The sequence below is a fragment of the Populus alba genome, chromosome 6 (assembly GCF_005239225.2).
Source record: "Populus alba chromosome 6, ASM523922v2, whole genome shotgun sequence".
In the NCBI taxonomy this organism is placed as follows: domain Eukaryota; kingdom Viridiplantae; phylum Streptophyta; class Magnoliopsida; order Malpighiales; family Salicaceae; genus Populus; species Populus alba.
This window is the reverse complement of record NC_133289.1, coordinates 24,496,999-24,520,569: the sequence shown is the minus strand read 5'-3', so window position 1 is coordinate 24,520,569 and position 23,571 is coordinate 24,496,999. Positions and strand designations below refer to the sequence as shown.

The 23,571-nt window shown below is 36.2% G+C and overlaps 2 protein-coding genes and 1 long non-coding RNA gene across 3 annotated transcripts; 1 reads left to right on the top strand and 2 right to left on the bottom strand.

Annotated features, from left to right (window-relative positions):
• The first annotated feature begins 520 nt into the window (after nt 1-520).
• On the top strand, nt 521-1,531 carry LOC140955722 (uncharacterized). The gene is made up of 2 exons (XR_012170148.1): nt 521-755; nt 1,356-1,531. It is a non-coding gene; the product is annotated as an uncharacterized lncRNA (long non-coding RNA).
• A 10,266-nt stretch (nt 1,532-11,797) lies between these two features.
• Nucleotides 11,798-18,280, bottom strand: LOC118037643 (putative disease resistance protein RGA4). Its single transcript, XM_073409800.1, has 7 exons — nt 14,809-18,280; nt 13,110-13,798; nt 12,914-12,998; nt 12,669-12,756; nt 12,442-12,541; nt 12,253-12,360; nt 11,798-12,154 (listed from the first exon to the last, which is right to left on the bottom strand). Exon 1 carries the CDS (start codon nt 18,096-18,098, stop codon nt 15,048-15,050), a length of 3,051 nt encoding a protein of 1,016 aa, XP_073265901.1. The 5' UTR covers nt 18,099-18,280; the 3' UTR covers nt 11,798-12,154; nt 12,253-12,360; nt 12,442-12,541; nt 12,669-12,756; nt 12,914-12,998; nt 13,110-13,798; nt 14,809-15,047.
• A 1,393-nt stretch (nt 18,281-19,673) lies between these two features.
• LOC118037618 (replication protein A 32 kDa subunit A) lies at nt 19,674-23,006 on the bottom strand. Its single transcript, XM_035043653.2, has 10 exons — nt 22,708-23,006; nt 22,018-22,128; nt 21,801-21,898; nt 21,565-21,606; nt 21,357-21,434; nt 20,973-21,051; nt 20,772-20,855; nt 20,608-20,687; nt 20,020-20,088; nt 19,674-19,937 (listed from the first exon to the last, which is right to left on the bottom strand). The coding sequence occupies exons 1-10, from the start codon at nt 22,810-22,812 to the stop codon at nt 19,862-19,864; spliced, it is 822 nt and encodes a 273-aa protein (XP_034899544.1). The 5' UTR covers nt 22,813-23,006; the 3' UTR covers nt 19,674-19,861.
• Nucleotides 23,007-23,571: the final 565 nt, after the last annotated feature.

Below are 23,571 nucleotides of genomic sequence, written 5' to 3'. Positions count from 1 at the left end.
GTGGGGTTTCTGTTAAAATCTGGACTGGAGGTTGAAGATGACAAAAATTCAATTTGGTCCCTCAATTTCCGAAAATTACAGTTTAGTCCCCGAACTTTGGAAAAATTACAAAATTGGTCCCTGGAGCATATTCCGAGATTCTGAACAGAATAACATATGAATTATGGACAGAATTACTGTATAGATAAGATAATTTAACACTTTCAATTTAGTCCTTCAATTTGACAAAAAGTACGATTTGGCCCTAAAAATTTAGTAAAATTCCAGAATGATCCCTGAAGCATAATGATACATCCTGGACAGAATTGAGGATTAATTAAGGTCAGAATTTCAGTATATTCATGGATTTATGACAAATTTCAGTTTGGTCCTCCATTTGACAAAAGTTACAATTTGGCCCTAAAAATATGGAAAAATTCCAGATTAGTCCCTAGCTGTAATATTAGATTTTTCAGATTAGTTTGATGAAATAATTAAGGTTATTTAGTGAATTATTACCAATTTTATTAGTTGCTTTTATTATGGATTAGATTTCGGGAAAACCGTTAGATTTTGGGTTTTTAAGAAAATTGACTATAATATATAGGGTTACGGAATACACCCTTAGTTAAGTGTATTAAATAGATTAAATGTTCTTTCGAGTCGTTTTTGAATATGTCTCCTTTGTATTCAGATAATCCTGATATTCTACCGGCAGGACGTCAGTAGAATTTCCTTCGGTTTCAGCTTGTGAGTGTTGTTTGCTTTTGAGTCAGGTGAGTGGATAATTTTCCATATGCATGAGAAATATTATAAATATTTGATTTGTTAATATGAATTAGATCATGCTTCTTGATAATATATATATATATATATGTTGATTATTATCCTTATGATAAAAGCATGATCAATTATTGAATCTGAATTCTTGATATGAACCAGTATATATTTTGAATTGACTTCTGAATTGATAGCTCCTCATTTGATTGATGTAATGAGTTGAGCTTTGAGATATGAATATGTTTGTTTGATTACGATTATGAACCTATGGTATGTCAGTCAGAATACCCATGCTAACAGGGTAGTGTTAGTCTTTGTGCACATCGTATCTGAACCCTAGTTGGTCGGGGGAGTCACCAACCTGTGTGGACTGATCATCCCACAGTACGGAGCCTCATGCTCATTGCATTTTGATTTTCTGACAAGTTTTACCATATGATATTCTTGTTATGGCCTATTTGATAAACCTTCGTATAAGAACTAAAGCCATACTTGTATATATATTTCTCATTGTTATATTACCTTGTGTGTGTATATTGAACGTTATCTACTCACTGAGTTGTTGAACTCACCCTCTCATTATTTATCCTTTTCAGGCTTATAGCTTGATAGCAGGTTACTTTTGTTGAACCTTCTGAACCTGCCTTTTTGGTTGTAATTTGTACCTTCCTTTTGTGTCAAGTTAGTGCTCCAAAACTATGAAATTATTAACTCTTGTATTAAGACAATCGAATTATATTATGAAGTTGTTTGTTGTTAATTCTGCGTTAAACTCTGATTGAGTTGTTTAAAGGATTGTATGTAAGTTTGAGTTCGCATAGGTTTGGAACCTTGGAGGGGAACCTTGCCTATGTGCCGGTCATGGATCCGGGATTCGGGTCGTGACAAACTTGGTATCAGAGCTTTAGGTTAAAGAAACAATAATATAATTAATTTCATAATAAGTGGAGCATTAGGATCCGTATCGTCTTGTTTGTTGTTTTTGAAATTTTAAATTCTCATCAAGTATGTCTTCTTCGTTGTGATAGATATGTTTTCCTATAATTCTGTGATAATTATCATGTTATTGTTCTAGCATGACTTAAGTGCTCTCACTTTTATTTTAGGAAATGCCGAGGAATAGACAAACAACTGATACTATTAGGCTAGATGATGATCAGGATGATGTCCTTATTGTGTAGTTTAGAAATGCAAGGTATAGGAGGTAGGGCAGTACATCCGCACCTCAACATGTTGTTCCTGTTTGATCTTTTGAAGCAAAAGTTTTGTTTGATACGGGTGCAATCCATTCATTTGTGTCCTTATATTTTTGGCACGAGGATAGATAAGCAACCAACTTTATTAAGATTGCCCATTTCAGTTTTCACTCACATTGATGAGTTAATATTAGTGAAGTATATGTATCTGGATTGTGAAATAAATATTGGAGATAAGATCTTTATGGGAGATTTAATTGTTTTAGATATAGTTGATTTTGATGTAATTTTGGGAATGGATTGGTTGGCTAAGCATAGGGCTTCGGTAAATTGTTGGGGTAAGAAAAATAATGTTTGATCTAGATCAAGAAGTTGGGTTGGTATTTCAAGGAGATAAGATTGGGTCTCCATCAATTATGTTGTCGGCTATCTCGAGGAAAATGGCCCGAAAAGGGGTACAGTGCTACCTAGCATATATAGTGGATGTAGAGAAAGAAGTTCCCCAGTTAGAGGAAGTCCCTATAGTAAGAGAGTTTATCGATGTCTTTCCTGATGACTTACCTGGATTGCCTCCGTATAGGGAGATTGATTTTTGTATTGATTTGGTTCCGGGCACCGAACCAATATCAATGGCACCATATAGAATGGCGCCAGCAGAATTGAGGGAGTTAAAGGAGCAACTGCAGGATTTATTGGATAAAAAGTTCATCCGACCAAGTGTGTCCCCTTGGGGAGCTTCGATGTTGTTTGTGAAGAAGAAAGATGGGTCATTGAGGTTGTGTATAGATTATAGGCAATTGAATCGGGTGACAGTTCGAAATAGATACCCACTCCCGCGTATAGATGATTTGTTTGATCAGTTATAGGGAGCTCAATTCTTTTCTAAGATCGATCTTCGATCTGGGTATCATCAGTTGAGGATTAGGGAGGTAGACATTTCAAAGACAGCTTTTAGAACTCGGTATGGTCATTATGAGTTTTTAGTGATGTCTTTTGGGTTGACGAATGCACCAGCAGCTTTTATGGACTTGATGAATAGAGTGTTTGGCCAATTTATTGATCGATTTGTGATAGTTTTTATTGATGATATTTTGGTGTATTCGAGGTCTAGAGAGGAGCATGAGTAGCATTTGAGAATGGTGCTTCAAACTCTACGAGATCATCAGTTGTATGGCAAGTTCTCAAAGAGTGAGTTTTGGTTGGAGAGTGTAGCATTTCTTGGGCATATAATGTCAAGGAATGGGATTGAGGTTGATCCTCAAAAGATTGAAGCAGTTAAGCAGTGGCTTAGGCCTACTTCGGCGACAGAGATTAGAAGTTTCTTAGGTTTGGCCGGCTACTATCGGAGGTTTGTGGAGAACTTTTCTCGAATTTCTGCACCATTGACTAAGTTAACGCAGAAAAATGTTAAGTTTCAGTGGTCTGAAGCTTGTGAGAAAAGTTTCTTAGAGTTGAAGGAGAGATTGACTACAACGCCTATTCTAGCAGTACCATCAGGTTCTGGTGCTTACACAGTGTATTGTGATGCTTTGAGAGTGGGGTTAGGATGTGTTCTAATGCAGCATGGCAAGGTTATTGCCTATGCTTCACGGCAGCTGAAGAAGCATGAACAGAACTATCCTACACATGATTTAGAGATGGCGGCTGTAATTTTTGCTTTGAAGATTTGGAGGCACTACTTGTATGGTGAAACTTGTGAGATCTTTACAGATCACAAGAGTTTGAAATACATCTTTCAGCAGAGAGATCTAAACCTGAGGCAGAGGAGATGGATGGAATTGCTGAAGGATTATGATTGTACCATACAGTACCACCCGGGTAGGGCAAATGTAGTTGCCGATGCTTTGAGTAGAAAATCATCAGGGAGCTTAGCTCATATTCAGGAAGTACGAAGACCTCTGATTAGGGAGCTGCATGAGTTAGTGGATGAAGGAGTCAGATTTGATCTTAGTGAAGCTGGAGCAATGATTGCTCATTTTCAGGTTAAGTCAGATTTGTTCGATAAGATAAAAGCAGCTCAGAAGAAAGATGATTCACTACTCAGGATTAGAAATGAGGTTGAGCAGGGTAAGGCTGCAAGTTTTGTGATTGGTGATGATGATGTGCTGAGATATAGGGATAGGCTTTGTGTACCTGATGTTGATGATCTGAGGAGAGAATTGATGATAGAGGCACATCAGACAGTTTACACAATGCATCCAGGTTCCACCAAGATGTATAAAGACCTTAAGGTGTGTTATTGGTGGAATAGGATGAAGGCTGATGTAGCAAATTTTGTTTCTAGGTGTTTGACCTGTCAGAGGGTAAAGGGTGAACACCAAAAACCTCCTGGATTGTTACAACCATTGTTGATTCTAGAATGGAAGTGGGAAAGGATTGCAATGGACTTTATGACAGGATTGCCTAGGAGTCAGGAGGGTTATGATTCGATATGGGTGATTGTTGACAGGTTGACCAAATCATCCCATTTTCTGCCAGTTAAGATTACTTATGGATATGCAAAGTTGGCGGAATTGTTTCTTAGTGAGATTGTACGGTTGCATGGAGTGCCAATCTCGATAGTGTCTGATAGAGGTCCACAGTTTACATCGCGGTTTTGGGTGAAATTTCAAGAAGCTATGGGTACTAAGGTGCAGTTGAGTACAGCTTTTCACCCTCAGACAGATGGTCAGTCTGAGAGGACTATTCAGACCTTGGAGGATATGTTAAGGGCTTGTGTTATGGATTTTGGAGTTGGTTGGAGTAAGTTCCTACCATTAGTGGAATTTGCTTACAACAACAGTTATCAGGCTAGCATAGAGATGGCACCTTATGAGGCTTTATATGGTCGGAAGTGTAGATCACCGGTTTGTTGGTTTGAGGTTGGTGAGAAGAGGCTAATGGGACCAGAGTTGATTCAGATTACCTCAGAGAAGATTGAGGTAATTAGAAAGAAGCTTCAAACAGCTCAGAGTAGACAGAAAAGTTATGCGGATAAAAGAAGGCGTGACTTAGAGTTTTCAGTGGGTGATTGTGTGTTCTTAAAAGTATCACCTACAAAAGGAGTATTCAGATTTGGGAAGAAAGGCAAGTTGAGTCCTCGATTCATTGGACCGTATGAGATTCTGGAGAGAGTTGGGGCAGTTGCTTATCGGTTAGCATTACCACCAAACTTGTCTGCTATTCATCCGGTATTTCATGTTTCCATGTTAAGGAAATATATGTCAGATCCATCGCATGTGTTAGAGGTTCATCCTATTGACTTGAGGGATGATATGGTTTATAAGGTGCAACCGGAAGCTATAGTCGACCGACAAGTGAGGAAGCTTAGGTCGAAGGACATAGCTTCAGTGAAAGTGAAATGGAAAGGCCATTCACGTGAAGAAGCGACATGGGAGCTCGAGGATAAGATGCGTGAGGAGTATCCTCATCTTTTCGATAATCTCGGTAAGTATTCAATATTTTTCTATTAAGTTTCGAGGACGAAACTTTTATAAGGTGGGGAGATTGTGATGTTTTGTATTAAAGGGATAGGAAAAGCCTAGAAAGCCCTTGAAGGCTTAAAAGTTGGAATAAATGAATAAGGGGTATTATGGTAATTGAACAAAAATTGATAAATATAAATAGGAAGTAAAAAAAAAAAAAAAAAGGGAAAGTTATCTGAAATTAGAGAGCAGAACCGTGAGAGAGAAGAGAGAAAGAAGAAGAAGAGAAAAGAAGGGAAAATAAGGGGAAAATGAAGAGATTTGGAGGAAATAAGTGAAAAAGGTAAGATTTAGGTTGTTTAATGTGTATAATATGTTAATTAAACTTTAATTTCAGTTTTGATGAATGTTAGGGTTTTGAGAATTTGTGTTTTGGGTTTAAATTGATGAATTAATTTGAAGGTTATAAGGTTAATTGTTGTGGTTAATTAATGATTTAGTTGATTATGGAAGATTATGATGATTTTGAGTTATAGAATTGTGTAAATGGTGAAATTTGAGTTAGAAATCAGGGGAGAACAGTGGGGTTTCTGTTAAAATCTGGACTGGAGGTTGAAGATGACAAAAATTCAATTTGGTCCCTCAATTTCCGAAAATTACAGTTTAGTCCCCGAACTTTGGAAAAATTACAAATTGGTCCCTGGAGCATATTCCGAGATTCTGAACAGAATAACATATGAATTATGGACAGAATTACTGTATAGATAAGATAATTTAACACTTTCAATTTAGTCCTTCAATTTGACAAAAAGTACGATTTGGCCCTAAAAATTTAGTAAAATTCCAGAATGATCCCTGAAGCATAATGATACATCCTGGACAGAATTGAGGATTAATTAAGGTCAGAATTTCAGTATATTCATGGATTTATGACAAATTTCAGTTTGGTCCTCCATTTGACAAAAGTTACAATTTGGCCCTAAAAATATGGAAAAATTCCAGATTAGTCCCTAGCTGTAATATTAGATTTTTCAGATTAGTTTGATGAATAATTAAGGGTTATTTAGTGAATTATTACCAATTTTATTAGTTGTTTTTATTATGGATTAGATTTCGGGAAAACCGTTAGATTTTGGGTTTTTAAGAAAATTGACTATAATATATAGGGTTACGGAATACACCCTTAGTTAAGTGTATTAAATAGATTAAATGTTCTTTCGAGTCGTTTTTGAATATGTCTCCTTTGTATTCAGATAATCCTGATATTCTACCGGCAGGACGTCAGTAGAATTTCCTTCTGTTTCAGCTTGTGAGTGTTGTTTGCTTTTGAGTCAGGTGAGTGGATAATTTTCCATATGCATGAGAAATATTATAAATATTTGATTTGTTAATATGAATTAGATCATGCTTCTTGATGATATATATATGTTGATTATTATCCTTATGATAAAAGCATGATCAATTATTGAATCTGAATTCTTGATATGAACCAGTATATATTTTGAATTGACTTCTGAATTGATAGCTCCTCATTTGATTGATGTAATGAGTTGAGCTTTGAGATATGAATATGTTTGTTTGATTACGATTATGAAACTATGGTATGTCAGTCAGAATACCCATGCTAACAGGGTAGTGTTAGTCTTTGTGCACATCGTATCTGAACCCTAGTTGGTCGGGGGAGTCACCAACCTGTGTGGACTGATCATCCCACAGTACGGAGCCTCATGCTCATTGCATTTTGATTTTCTGACAAGTTTTACCATATGATATTCTTGTTATGGCCTATTTGATAAACCTTCGTATAAGAACTAAAGCCATACTTGTATATATATTTCTCATTGTTATATTACCTCGTGTGTGTATATTGAACGTTATCTACTCACTGAGTTGTTGAACTCACCCTCTCATTATTTATCCTTTTCAGGCTTATAGCTTGATAGCAGGTTACTTTTGTTGAACCTTCTGAACCTGCCTTTTTGGTTGTAATTTGTACCTTCCTTTTGTGTCAAGTTAGTGCTCCAAAACTATGAAATTATTAACTCTTGTATTAAGACAATCGAATTATATTATGAAGTTGTTTGTTGTTAATTCTGCGTTAAACTCTGATTGAGTTGTTTAAAGGATTGTATGTAAGTTTGAGTTCGCATAGGTTTGGAACCTTGGAGGGGAACCTTGCCTATGTGCCGGTCATGGATCCGGGATTCGGGTCGTGACATTGGAAAAGTAGAAAACTATCATGCTTATCTATGTTAAAAAAATTTAAACACTTACCACCTCTAAGATCTATATATATACACCTGTGCTTTAGAATTCTGAAAATGGGAATGCATGACATGTGAAACGAAAAGTAATCTCATCGAAGCTTGCCACTTCCCTGGAAACACCATAAATCCAGAGTATCAGAAGATGCTCTGCATAGGATAAGATACTATAGTCTATAATGTTAAACAAATTTATCTAAGAAAACAGTTGTATTGCTAGGAAGGCCAGTGAAGATGGGTAATTTTTGTCATTTGAAGTCAATGCCACAAGATGTAGGGGTTGTTTGGCACTGCGGTCCAAACAGCTTTTTGCAAAATTTCAAAAGTTTTTTTTTTTTTGCTAAAATTGAGTGCGGTTTGTACTTTCTGGATCGTTTTGATGTGCTGATATCAAAAATAATTTTTAAAAAATGAAAAAATATTATTGGCATGCTTTTCGGCATGAAAAGCTATTTGAAAAGCAACAGCTACCACACTCCCAAACACCCTCGTAGTGGTACATCGCAGGCAGTAAGCTTGTCAAATGTCATGATTTCAGAATTTCATAGGCACCCACCTCTGAACTTTTTCCGTGTCAGCTTTTCTGCGACATCTCTTACAAGGCATACCAGACATTCATCTTCAAATGATGTAATGGATTCCCAGCAAAAGATGAAAGAGAAAGATAAATAACGAGATCACGTAATGCCTGCAGTGAGAGATCCATTTCCTCGAAATAAGAGGCCAAATACCTTCATATTTAGGGGTACAAGACACGGTGAAAAAACTATTGCCTGTCAATTCTGAACTCTTCGTTTACATAGGGACCGTCCTTTTGAATGTAGTCGAAATCAATTTCAATATTTGGATGTGTTTAATGATTCTTAATTATAGCAAAGAGGGAAGGTGGGGGTATCCCTTGAGATTCAGATTGAGATAGACACCTTAATCCACTGCAATTACTAATAACTAATATGAGATAAAACTTCATGATGAATCCTCCTCACACAGAACTTGAGAGCAAGAGAACCTATGCGAGGTAAAAGGAAAATCTTCAAGTAAATAATACTTGATAGAAATCTAAGCTGTCAGGTAACACTGATTTGAGAAAACAAAAAATAAATTCTAAAGAGCAGAGTTGAGTATGAAAGATCAATACTTTTAATTAATTGAGAATGCCTATTTAAAAACTTACAAAGAACTTGAAATTAATAAAAACTCTCAACAACCTTGGGAGATTATTTGTCTTCTAGTAACATACTCTGCAGCAAATCCTGCGGCAGAATCTGATATGAAAACAATTGCATTGAAATTCAAATAATTGGCTGCGCATAACTCTATCTTCTATCTTCAAGGCAGATTCTCATAAATAGATTCTAACAATACTCACATTAATTCATGAAGACTATTACAGACAGTCCAGGACCATTTGATCGCAGTCCTTTAGTCAATCAACAGTAAGATGACAGGAGAACTGGGGAAAGTAAACTAGAATGTTAGACTCATGCAGCAACAAGGACATTGAAAAGAAGTATACTCGATTAATTCTCATACTTCGTTTCATGTGGATGTGCGGTATTCATTTCATCCACTATGCAGAGGAGTGTTCACAGATGATTCTACATACCAGCTGAGGCAGAATCCAAGCATCACTGTCAACTTTCAGCTGAAAGAAGTTCACACATCAATCAACGTTGGAAAACGGATACGAACTTCAGTAAATGTTTTATGAGTACCAAATACATAATCAGCTCTGAGATCAATAGCTGTATTTTGGAATTCTGCAGACGAGAATGTAAGGAATCTATAAAAAGTAATCTAATTGAAAGTAGCATAACATGCTCTGAAACTGTTCCTAATGAAAGAAAAGGGAGGGTTCTTGTGAAAGTACATATCCACGCCACTCTATCAAGTTTGCACAAGCATCAAAGTGAATGGCTTTGGTGCTATGAAAACCATCGACATGGGTTGCTAGATCATGCATAAAATCATGCATTTTGCAACTTTCTATGTTCCGAAATCTATCCTTCTCCACTTCATGAAAGAATGACCTCCACAATAAATTCTAAAAGCACTTAACACCAGCAATTTCAAGACACCTACCACCTGAATTTGAAGAGCTAACGAACCATAGTTCAATCCACAGTCGAATTCAATGATTTCACATCTATCTCATGACCTTTTGGAAATAAGCTACAGTATGCAAAACAGTGCTTCATATACGATGGAAGAAAGGATTGGGATGTTCATCATTTACGTTAGGTGTGGTAAAGTATATTAATCATTCTAAAGTCTAGCAGGAACTTTCTTGGAATAATATAATCATATGATCCACAAGTTGTACTAGCCTAATTGGATTGTAAAATTTACATGTTCAAATCCTAGCACCTTGATGTTGCATGGGCTTCATTGTTCATACAGGAAACAGGTTGCAATTTCTTTAATAAATAGCAGGTAATCACTTGTATAAATCGTAGGTTCCAAGGGCCAACACTATGCAGAGCACAAGATCAAGAAGGACACCGGAATATAGACATCTTCAACCTTCAGGAGAATAATAATCATTACTATCTTGCCAGCAGCTGTAGATTTATTTGTACGATTTTGCATCACCTCCGCTTATGATACCTTTATCTGACAACCTAATAATCATACGCTCAGAATTAGTATTCCTCTCATCTCATTAATTTCCTGCTTCTCTACTTTCCTCTAGACGGGATTAATGAAGAGTTTTGCATAAATATACTCCTAGCCGCTGCAAATTGGATGCACCACTTGTCTCATAAACCCCCATGAAAATCAAAATGGATTCACAAAAATTCAAAAAGAGGTTTCTTCATTTGTTTTGTTTATTATTATTTGCCACTGTTAAGTCGAGTGGTTTGCATTACCGTCCTCAGAGATCATATCAGAATGTAGCAGTACAGAAGTACAGATCCTTGCACTTTAACAAAGTAAAAGTTGAAGACCAGTAAGCATCTACAAGCGGTTTTGTTAGGTCTCCTATAAGAAGAAAAATAATAGAACGCAACTGCACTCATCATAATGAGCCCTGGAACCAAATCATTTATTATAATCTAATTTTCATCCATTTGCTTTTAATTTAATTTTGAAAAAATATTTTGAAAGTGCCCAAATCACCATATCCAACCCCAACACATTGAAACGAAAGCTTCAAAATGGTTCCCCAACTCGGTGCCTGCATTTGATTCAAGCAAGTATTCATGCAATATTACTTTTTATTTATTTTTTAAATGATAAAATGAACTGCTTGATTTCCAAAACATTCACTCCGGGTTCCTGATTCATACACGCACACAAAAACGATTTAACAGTTTGTTTGGTAAAAAATTGTGACATGAGGGGAGGGAATGGAGGAGTCGGAAAGGGATAGAAAAAAATTTGTGGTGATAATTTTCCTTGTCTGGATAGAATAGTGAATGACAGGGTAATAAACATTAAATATCATTAACACCTTTTTAATTGAATCTAAACGGAAGAAATGATAAATAGGATAAAATTGGATTTTTCAAAAGTAAATAAAGATAAATAGTAAGTTAATGTCGAGAAATTATAAATCTATTTCCTTCCCCTCTTAGTCACTCTCAATTTAAGGGCAAGACTTTAAAGGGAAGTAAATTTTATTGTGTTTGAGATATATTTTCAAAATACCTTTTCTCCTTGAAGTATGGATCAATAATAATAATAATAATAATAATAATAATTGTTATAACCTAATTTTGGTTCATTTGCTTTTAATAGGATTGAAATTTGAAATTCAAAAATCAAAGATTAATTTTGATTAAAAATATAATTTGTTGTGAGAAAACTAGGACTACAATATGTTTTTATTATTTTCTCCTTATCATCAAGATAATGAAGGTACCTGGCTTGATGGTTTGCTTGCTCCGCTGGTGTGTGTTCTTTACTCGCAATAAAAGTTGGCTTGGTAGGGATTGGGAGGTTGAAGCAGCCCCCTGCTAGGTTTGATGGAAGGCTGTTACCAAGTTGAAGAGGAAGAAACCGATTTTTAACATAGAAAAGGATGTGTAGATCAGACTGCAAGGAGTGACATTGAAATGCCTGGCAAGTTGGGAGTTTCCCTGTCAAATTTCTTTCCTTTTCCAACAGCAAACAAGAGGAAGGATGTTTGCAGTCAACTACAACATAATATACTCGTAACATGCTCTTTTATTAAGAACGTCAGTATGTTAAAACAACAAACTTTGTGTTAACTATACAAATAAAAAGTTCATAAATCATATCTGAGAAATGAGAATTGCTTGATCTTGAGGAAATTATGATGGTGAATATAATTGAAACACTGAATATTCAGTCCTAATTCCTACAAGATGTTCTGTTGAGACACAAACAAAAAGAAAATTTATAATTTCGAACTGCGTTCACCATGTAACGAGTTGCAAAAGGCCAGTTAAAACCCTGGAGACATCCCTTGAGACCGTAGATATCATGGTCAAGCTTGGTTGGACTGAAATTCATCAAAACAGTCGAGCGTCTCAAACCTTCATCTTCAAGGGATCTGGCAGACTCCCTGCAAGATACAAAAGAGAACATATATACAAGAGTTAATAATCTATTGACCTTTAGGGGAGACATTAAGAGCAAACATAAACTTGGTACAATTCACACCTTGTAGGGTAATACTCCTGCTCAACATGAGAGGTCAAGGGTAAAGTTTGATGCAACCAGCAAGCTTGAGCATTGTTGGAATCAGTCAAGGACCAATTGATTGGAGAACTGGGGAAAGAAAACTAGAAGTTATGCCAAACAAATACAAGTAGAAGATATGAAAAACTTTAAGTTGATTTAGTCTAATACCTAGTTTGATGTGGATGTCTGATGTCTGGTTGATCCATACCACACCAGAGTGCACAGATGATTCTAACATCTGAGACTGAATCAAACTTTTACTTTGCAGCTTCAACCAGAGAAAATACACATGATCAACAAACAGGGAAACACAACATATGCACATAATGGTTATCGGTCATCAACTTCAGACATCTTATCAATATTTCAAGATTTATAAGCTGTAAGATCAATACCTGCAATTTGGTTCTGCAAATGAAATGTATATGCAACGTATGGAGTGTAAACAGATTTCTATCAAGTTTGTCACAGGCCTGCAAAGCCCTGTAAATACAAGTATCATATGAAGAACTTTCGCAAATTTGAATAAGATCAACGTTTATTATTTAAGCATAAAATTTAGTTTCTGTACACGTGTTCATTCAGTAAACCCCATTAAGCAAAAGCATAAAGGCATTAAAAGATAACTTATGTACTAAACCTGATCCAGCCTGTTCCATCCTGTATAATGAAATCATCATTGAATACCTTTTCAACTTTATCAAACCCCAGTCCAATCACTGTATCTACACCAAAAAGATGTCCAAAAAGGGCAAAAAAGAAAGGTTAAACAGAAGCTGCATTTGCCTCAACAGAAACCAATGGAGTAGGAAAATTTTGTTTTAGAGGAGTAGAACCTGATTCATCTACAACAAGAATTTAAGATTAATTATATCAGCAACTCTCCAAACAGTTTTTTCATCTTCAGAATTTGAAGCTCGGCTTACGGCTTCAATGTTACCGGAACTGCACCCTGTGAATATTGATGGGGCGGAATCCGGGACCGGTGATGTACTGATCATTGCTCATCGGAGGGGTAAGCACACTGAGACACAATATTTAACGTGGTTCGGCAAATTGCCTACATCCACGGGAGAGGTTCATTTTATTTAGAGATAGAGAAAGAATACAACACATGGAGGAGGATCACATCCACTCAACTCCCATCTCTCATTGCTACATGGGGCAGCAGCTGCTTAAGGCAGCAGGGCTGCTGGTGGCAGCCCTTCTCTTTCTTTCTCTCTTCTTCTCTCTACATGTCTCACAACTCTCACACTTTGCTCTCTAAGATCATGCCTCTTTTATAGGCATCAATGGCAGCTCCTCTTGCTCCTTTGTCATCAATGGTGGCTGCCAAACTCATCTCTTCTTCAACAAAGGTGGCTGCCAACTTCTTCTCTTCTTCAACAATGGTGGCTACCAAAGTCAAGGTTGGTGGTTGCCACCAACAAGCCTCCTTCTTTGACAATGTCAACATAATTGGCAATATTCCAACAAATATATAACTAATATCTGTAGCGGCATCCAAAATCCTCTGATCTATTTCCTGCAACCAAGATTCAATTCTAAAAGTTCAGTAAAAAATGGACATCACTAGAAAGGTAAATGACAACTTGACAGAAGCATGTGAAAACAGAAAATCACTTGCCTATTATAACCAAATATATTTTTATATTATGAAATCAAACTCAATTCAAAGAGAGAAAATACTTGGGTAATTGGATACTCTTAATGCATATAAAACTCACATGCTCCGACACTAAATTGCTCATAGAAATTGGAAAGAAAACTAGAAAGTCAAATGCATGCAGCATCAATTTGTTGAAAAAAAAAGATAGATTAGGTGATTGGAGAAGGCTTTACTTTGTGCAAGTAGGGAAAAGAAATGGGATAATCTGTCGTTTTATTGAGGGCTGAACCCCTTTCTATGTAAGAGCTTTATTTAAAATTAAAAAAAAAAAATTATTTAAGAATATATTAAGTTAATATTTTTTATTTTAAAAATTTATTTTTAATATTAATATTTAAACAAAAAAAACAAATGGAACTTTAATTAATTAAAAAAATGTTACCAATATTTATAGAAAAAATATAATAATTTTATCTGATGAGATTTGTGTATAATAAAATAAATAAATATAGAGAAAGAGCAGGGATTAATAATAATAATAATAATAATAATAATAATAATAATAATAATCAGAGAAATTAAACGAAGGAAGCTGTTAAAAACCTTTATATTTAAGAATAGTAGCCTCATGGTGAAAATGTTCTAACCATCAAATATGATAGATTAAATAAATAATACATAGTTTTATAAAATGATAGTAATAATAATAAAAATAAAAGAAATTAAACTAAGGAATGAAGGAAGAGATTAAATATCTTCATTTATGTATGTATGTATTTTTTAATGAAAGGTAATTTTGTTTGGTGTCTGAACCCAATTAATTGAAAAACGTTACCTTTCATACACCTAATAATAAAGAGAGAGAGAGTATGGAATAATAAAAATAAAAGAAAATAAATAAAGGAAGGAAAGGAGATGTTAAATACCTTTCATACACGTGTGTAAGTGTTTGTATGTTCGGTGAAAATACTTCTTACCAGTATTCCAATCCTTGACCCTTTACATAGCGACCCTCCTTTTGAATGTAATTCCAATCAATTACAATATCTGGAATGTGTTTAATGTTAGGAGGCCACTGCTCCTCGCTCTCCTTTCCCCATCCTCTCATTCTTCCGCTCAGCTCTTCACTGCATAAATTGATACTTAAGAATTGCAAAGAGGGAAGCTAGGGTATCATCCCTTGAGATTCAGATTCAGATAGCGACTTCAATTCTCTGCAGTCAATGACTTCAAATATCTGAAGAGAAGGCATCCCCTGATCAGGCAGTGGCAGAGACTTCAATCTTGAGCATGTCTGAATCGATATCTGTTGAAGAGAAGAGAGATTTTGCAGCCCTACTTCCGGAAGAGATTCCATGTCATCAATTGACGTCATACCTAGAATCTTTAATTTGGAGAGAGGACGGGTAAATGAAAAAGAAGAAGAAGAGACTGGTGATGTCATCTTCATTGTCTGCTGTAATGGCATTGAACTACTCCACCGCAAATAAAGACCTTCATCGAGAGTTGGAAACAACGGCATTGAAGTCAGATTTGGACAAGATTGAATGGTCAATGAAGAAAGACGTGGAAAAGAGAGCATTATCAACCCTTCTTCTATTGTTGACTCATCACTATCATCATTCATCTCATCTCTACTCCATCTCTTCCTCCATCCCTTCAGTCTACCACAATCAGAGATATAAAGGCTCTTTAAGGATGGGAAAAACGTCGACACTTCTTTTCCTCCAACCCCCTCACTATCTATGTACTCCAAATCACCCAATCCCCAAATACTTAATTCTTCAAGAGAAGGGATTCCATGTAAGGGAGGGATATGATTAAGTCTTCTACATCCTTCTATACAAATACTTACAAGATTTGAGAGATCTGAAACCCAACTAGGAAACCTCATACCTCCATAGCCTGCAACTGTCAACTCATGAAGACTCCAGTTTGGCTGGAGGCTTTGCAACATTTTATCATACAAATCAATATCTGAATCACTATGCAGCTTTCGGTCCCACCATACGGTCAACGACTGAAGATATTGTTTATCGATCAATTTCGCTCCTTCAAATTCTGATATACAAGAATTCCTCTCATATCCCTTTACTCTTATTTCTAGCCTCCCTCTCAATTCATTTAACCTCCTCAACTCATCCAGTCCACCTATCATCTCAAATTTAGTACTTTTTTTTTTTGCAACCACAAAACATGACAACGTCTGTAGACTAATTAATTTCCCAATCCCACGAGGCATATACTCTAAATTTTTACATAAATCTACATCAACAGAGCAACCAACATCAAGATGCCTCAGACTGATCAGCTTGCTAATATCCCTAGGTAGTTCCTTAAGTTTCCTACAATCATTGAGCTTGAGCACTTGCAAATTTACCAGACTGGTGACAGAATTAGGAAGTGCCTCCATCTCATTCTTCCAAAGATCAAGATATTTCAGATGCTTGAGTTTTTGAATGAGAGGTGACACTTCCTTCATTCTTAAATGACTCAAAACAAGCACACGTAAACGCCTAAAGTCTTGACAAATAGACTCCCATGCCCCCTCATCACGTTTGCCGCCTTGAAATAATACAAGTGTTCTTAGACTTTTTGCACAAGGCAAAGGAATTGGAATTTGTTGTGACCAATCCAATTTCGTGTCAAATGACACGTGCCGAGTCAATTCATTAATCCTATTTCCTTGTTGATCTACTATGGTGCTCTCTAAACCAGCGACATGGGTTGCAAGATCATGCATAAAATCATGCATTTTGCAACTTTCTATGTTACCAAATCTATCCTTTTCAACTTCGTGAAAGAAGGACCTCCACAGTAAACTCTCAAAGCACTTGAGACCAACAATCTCAATACACCTACGACCTGAATTTGAAGAGCTAACAAACCCTTGTGCAATCCAAAGTCGAATCAAATATTTTACATCTATCTTATGACCTTTAGGAAATAAGCTACAGTGAGCAAAACAATGCTTCATAAATGATGGAAGAGCATCATAGCTTAACTTAAGGGTCTGTATGATGTTATCATCTCTAATGCTATCCGGAAGTTCATCTAGTGTAAAGGACAACCACTGGGCTCTATCTTTCAAAGACATTAACCTCGCAATTGCCTTTACAACCAAAGGAACTCCACCACACCTCCCTACAATCTCTTTTCTAATTCTCTCGTCTACATGACCCGACTCCTGGCCTTGAGGAAATGCCTTTCTTCTAAACAGTTCCCATGACTCATCTACAGACAGACCTTTTAAAACATGTGGTTCTATTGTGCTTGTGAATTTGGCAATTACATGAGAACGTGTAGTTACCACTATCTTACTTCCTACGGCATCACGTGGTAACAACTCCTTCAACCTATCCCATTTTTCACCATCATCCTTATCATCCCACACATCATCTAATACAAGAAGATACTTTTTTTTTTCTATTTTCCTTTCAAGCTTTTCTTTCAGACTCTCTAACTGATCATCAGAATCTCCAGTACCTACAGCCCCTTTGATAATCTTTCTAACATCTAAGCCGCCTGAGACACTTACCCAGAGTCTCACACCAAAGTGCGCCTTAACTTGCTCATCATTGAAAACATGTTGAGCTAGTGTGGTCTTCCCCAACCCTCCCATTCCAACTACGGAGATGACAGAAACATTATGCTCATAGTTGGAATTCATTAGAAAAATTTTAACTGCCGCTTTGTCACTCTCTCTCCCAACTGTTATTTCAGGTTCAGATGAGGTAGTTTGCTCCCTTTCAGTGGTCAAAGAAGCTCTCTCCTCACCACGAACAAAGTGGAATTTTTTACTGTCAATTTCAATGCCATCTAGTCTCTCTCTAAGTGCTTTAACTCTATGACCCATCCGTGAACCATAAACAAATTGGTTTGATCTTGAGAAAAAAAGGCGTACCTCCCTCGATACTCTTTTCCCAGGCATCAACTGTTTCCGCAGAACTTGTGTTGAGAAATCGTCCAGCAAATCCTCTGCATCATATACAGCTTCCCGCAGCTTCTTGAGCCAGTCTTCGATTTGATGGTTTTGTTTCTGTTTTTGTGCCTGCTCCTCAGCATCTTGACTCACAGCCTTGATCCTGGTAACTGTGCCATTGAGCTTCCACAATTGATCGTTGATCCCCCACCATAGTGCAACCTCCTGAGCAGCTAGGGAACCTAATGTCTTTATTATTTCCTCCGCGATATTGAAGAGCACACCTTCAGCCATTTTTTCTTTGCAGGTTCAAAAAGAAGTGGATGGAGGAGGGAAACACAAAAAAAGAAAGGGAAAAAATTAGAAGAAAAGGTGTGACTGGGTGGTGGTTGAGTTGAGGTGTTTCTTTGTTTGAGCGGTGATGATCGGTTTGAATGCTAGAAGAATGTTTACGTTGCTGTGAAGAGCGTGCGGAAAACCTCAGGCTTCCGGGCTTCATTTATAGAGATAATAAGATTCGAAAATCTCCAAAACACTCAAAGCTATTAGAGATTCTGCAAGTACTCTCATGATCTCGAAATCCTTTAACCAATCTGCACTCAACGAGCAGGTATTTCTTTTCTTTGCTTCAATCTCTATATATTCCTTGCTTCATTTTAAACATCACACCAATAGACTTGTATGACTTAGCCTTGCTAAAAAGGGAAAGACAAATCCAAGGGATGTTTCAAGTAGCAAAGCCAAATTATTTTTTGACATGAGATTTCAATTATGTTTTACCTTTCAAAATGAGATTTACGATGCGAATATTGTCTTTAGTAATGGGTTTACATGCCTTACGTAATGAAAAAACGATTACTTCCCAAGGAGATGCTGATGCTTTCATTTACGTAGAGATAAGATAAAAGCTATAATTAAGAAGGCCTGCATGCACTGATCTCTCCATCTCCAGATCCCTCAACTGGTAGTACTGCCTCTACTGCTTTGCTTTAATGAATCACTCGGGCCAGAAACCTTGTTCCTCACACTTTATTCAAAAAATGACATCATTCCAGGGTTATAGCTATTTATAAAGTACTGATGAAGGAAAGATGATGGCCAAATTAACTTGTTAAATGGAGATTTTCAGTTATGTATGGAAGATGCCTTCCCTTTTTCAAGGGGTTATGCGTACTTGCGATCCTACAGTATCGGTCACTGAAACCAATCAGAAGAAGCAAGTGCCTTTAATGGAGGGTATGCCCCTGGCCAGTAGTAGTGAATGTAAAGACTTCTTCTTGGTGCTTTATTCGTGGGTAAAGGAAATTCCAAACTATCCCAAACACTCAAAGCTATCAAAAACTCCAAATTAATCTCTTCATTGGCTACGAGTTCCTTTCTTTGCGTTAAAAAATCAATCATTACAAGAACCTTCATTAGTTCAGAGCTACTCGTCATTTCATGGACTGCTCAGAAATCATAAATCTGTAGCTAGGAACAAGTCAATAGCTACATATTAATGGCATATGAGCTTTAAAGGGTTGGTTAATGAAGTTTAATCATTTTCTAGGTTCAAATATTGGAACCAGGATGTTTCATGTAGGGAAGCCACAATCTTTCGAAACGTACATTGCTATTATATCCAGCCATAATTAATAACTTGTTAACATAAGATTTCAATTATGTTTAGGATAAAATTTAGATGTTTAGTACGCTAATGCCTTTAGTTAAAGGATAGGCCACCAAAGCTATAAATCATGGCTTCTCTTTTTCATGGGGGCTTCGGCATGCATAGGGTGCTTCATTATCTGTTCACTGAAACAAATCAAAATCTTTGATCTTTTAGATCGATTTCTAAGCAGCACGTCATTTAGGAATCTAAACAAGACATCAAAATGTTGTGAAATTCTATATATGATTTAGCGATAACACACATGTCCAGATCCCTGCACTTAAGATGTTAACATGGAAACAAATAAATATCTACAGGCTGTTCTGTTAATATTCAAAAGAAGGAACAAAATAACTCGCAACAGCATTGCAGACTGGGTAGCATTCAAAAAATACTGTGAACTTCATCAGGTTGCTTTGTAGTGAAACTCGTCAATTGTAGAGTATATTAAACCTTCATCTTCAAGTGATCTAATAGATTCCCTGGCCAAGACAAAAGAAAAGGTCGATAAAAGGAATTACTTGATAATGTAGGGTGAGAAGGGGAGATAGAGAGGGAGGTTACTTGATCTTCTCCATGGGAAGTTTCAGCTGTTGGCAAAGTTCATCCATGTGCATCCCTTTTTCCTGTCCACTGCAACCAAGAACAGTTCTCAACATTCGTAAAGGAACTAAACGTAAGTTCAGTATTAGCAGATTAAAATTTAATAGCAGTCAGAAGAATAGTGTTTGCAAAACATGGCTAACTATTCCAAGCAACGCTGCAAAACTTAATTGTCCATAGCAGTCAGGACAAACTGCATGTGTTTTTGAAAAAAAGAAACCAAAAGAAAAAAATTAATGGACTGCTCAAAAAACTAAAAACAAGCTCAGTAGCAACAGATTAAAACAGAAAAAGAGCATCTCTCCATGACATGGGGCAGAGTGATGTTTTAAACAAATTGAACTCCAATGAAACAAGGAACAATTCCAAATTAGCAGTCTACAGCTGGAGGACAAAAGAGAATGAGAACCATATAGAACTTGATATATTAAACGCAATCAAAGGTACTTCGGTGGCACTAATTAAGAAAGGGCAAGGCAACCACAGACAACATGAGATTTCAAGGAGAAAGAAGCTGCATGGAGTAAAGAGTTTCAATGTTCAACTCACATGCTTGAAGACTGTTGCAGACGATCAAGGACCAATTGATCACAATCCTTTAGCCCATCAACATCAAATTGCTTGGACATCTGGGAAAAGGAAACTAGAATGTTATGCCAAACACATTTGGAAACCAGGACATTGAAAAAAGTTTTTTTGAGGCAGTCCCATACCAGGTTTGATGTGAATGTCTGACCATTCCGCACAGGAGTGTTCATTGATGATTCTACCATATGAGGCTGAGTTGAAGCTCCACCCTGCAAATTCAGTTGAAAACAATTCACACAACCAACCAACAGAAAACACAATATGCTCTCAAATCATTTCATAAACTTTATTGATAGCGCATAATTCATCCGCTCCAAGATCAATACCTGCAATTTGGAATTCTGCAAATGGGAATGTATGCAATCTATAAAATGAAAAGTAATCTCATCGAAGTTTGTCACGGGCCTGCAATAATAAAAAGAACAATAAGATGGCAGTGAGTTTATAAATAATGAAAGCGTGCAAACTGATGCAAGAAACCAATCATGTCCACTATAAAACACATCCAAGCCACGCTCAACAAGAAGGGTTCTTAAGAAAAATATTTCTTAATAAGTGGTTAAATGTGGCTAAAAAGCTCTCCTCGTCAACTCCAAGTTGCTTTGTCAATGCAAATTTCAAGTGCCATCATTAGTGGAAATTGAAAATTGAATGAAATGCAAAGTTTCAGAAAGACAAGTACAATGATGACTAAAGGGTATGGTCAATACCTGACAGAGAAAGCAACCAACTGCTTGACATCTTGAAAAACTCTCAGGTGTCCAATAACTCGAACATACATTTCATCTCTATAGAAAAATGATTCGCATAGGAAAAAAAACAAATGTTAAAAGATCTCACATCAGAAAAAACATGACACCAGATTTTTCTCATGCTAGATGCTTGGTAAGAGACATGTATAAGAGACTGGAAACTTACTGTACTGCCTCCATTTCCAATTTGTCAAAATTCTCGGTCACCCTATTAGAAGCGTTGAGCATACGTCAAAACTACTCTTCACAACAAATGAAAAACTCCAATTTTGAATATAATCAACACTTTTGTTTGATTATTTGGTTTTTGGTACACAACAAGGCATGGAAATTTAAAAGATTAAAGGCAAGCAATTTCTTTACGTTTGAACACAGAAATTTCACATGCAAGCACATAATTACCATCTTCTACAACCAATACGGCCTGTTCCATCATCTATGACAAAACTAACATCAGTCGACTTTTCAGCTTTATTAAACACCAGTCCAACAACCGTAACCTACACCAACAAGGCGAAGAAATGGAAGAAAATAGTTAAAGAGAAACCAAATGGATAAAGAAATTTAAGGCTTAGACCCACAGAACCATATTTATATAACAAGAATTGAGAGTGATTACATTGGTAACATCCACACCGTTGATCACAAAACTTGACTTCTCATCACCAGATTGAGAAGCTTGGCTTATCTGCTTCACCGTAACTGGAACCACACCCAACGAATTGCGACTCTATTCCCAAACAAAGAAATTTTTACAAAAAAATAGGAATGGAATTGTCAGGACAAAATTTTGACAATTATACAATATTATGAAAAGAAAAAAAAAATCACAGTCTAACTTAGACATTTGGCAATAATTAATAGTTACTTACTTTCTCATCCCACCATTTTTGACACCAAACAAACAACCGACATAAAATCCATAACCCTGAGACTAACAAAAAAAACAACACAATTTTTTTCATTTCCAACACTCAAATTCAAATTATACTCAACAGAGTTTTTCAGTTACGTGCTTTAATTTTCCTACACTTTCTCAGCAACCAAGCAGCAAGTAAGACTACAAAACCGCGAAGATCGACAAAAACACGGATCTTTTCACTCCACTTTCTCAATTGATTCACATAATTTTCCCACACTTTCACGGGAAATATAATTATAAAAACCTAACACTGATAAATAAGTTGCTTTTTGGTTTAATTTTCGTTGACAGAATGGAAAAATGGGAAACAATTATTAAAAGGAGCGAAATTAACAAAACAAAACACACGCAGAGAGAGAGAGAGAGAGAGAGAGAGAGAAGGCTTGCTTTAGCGGGAGAAGGTGTGGAATCGGTGAGCTGAGTGGATTGAGAAGGCATGAATCCGCCGCCGGAGAAGGCGGAGGTGGCGTCGAATTGGCTGCTTGAAAACATTTTTTCGTTCTTTTGAAACCCTAGAAATGTGATTTTTTTGGAAGACTGAGTCAATTGTTAACGAATGGAAGACAGGAGGGGAGGAGGGTAACTTTTAATTTATTAGATAACGGATTCCCGCCATCGTGGTTTTTAGTTTTCCTTTTCCCGCGCGGGGGAAACGACACCAGCTGGTTTCGTTTGGGGGATGGGAGTTCATAGTTATCGTTCCGGGAATTAATCGAAGAAAGTGAATGGCTAATTAGGTTATTACGTCAAATCATGGTTTATCGAATTAACTATTTTTATTAAAACAGTTTTATTTTATTTTTTTGAAGTTAAATTTTTTTAATGTTGACTCAGTTGAGAATCAATCAAGTTTGATTGTGAAAAACTAAATTACTAAAAACCTTGTTAAGACAGCAGTGTTTCATTGAGTCAATATTTAATATAGTTGAATTAAAAACTCAATTTAAATTGAATTATAGATCTTAATTTTTTTAAATCAAGTCATTAGATTGGACTGGATTTAACAACTATGATGAATTGACTTTTGCATTTAATTTAATATATGGTACATTTGATTCCAATATATACATACACACACTAATTATCATGGTTAATTTATTATCTTTTAAATAAAAATGAAACGAGTTAATTAATTCTTCATGTCTTCAATTTTGGTTTCAAACAAATAAGAATTTAGTAGCAGTTTTTTAAGTGAACAGTATATGTTTGTCTTGAGGGGTAATTTGATTACAATAGTTTGTATTAGCTCTG

Excerpts from the sequence above, each read along its gene's own strand:
- LOC118037618 (XM_035043653.2), bottom strand. The coding sequence starts at position 22,812 with ATGTTTTCAAGCAGCCAATTCGACGCCACCTCCGCCTTCTCCGGCGGC. Across the intron at positions 22,129-22,707 it reads CCACACCTTCTCCCGCTAAA|AGTCGCAATTCGTTGGGTGT; the intron begins GCAAGCCTTCTC and ends GTTTGGGAATAG. Across the intron at positions 20,856-20,972 it reads TGCAGAATTCCAAATTGCAG|GGTGGAGCTTCAACTCAGCC; the intron begins GTATTGATCTTG and ends CTGAATTTGCAG.
- LOC118037643 (XM_073409800.1), bottom strand. The coding sequence starts at position 18,098 with ATGGCTGAAGGTGTGCTCTTCAATATCGCGGAGGAAATAATAAAGACA.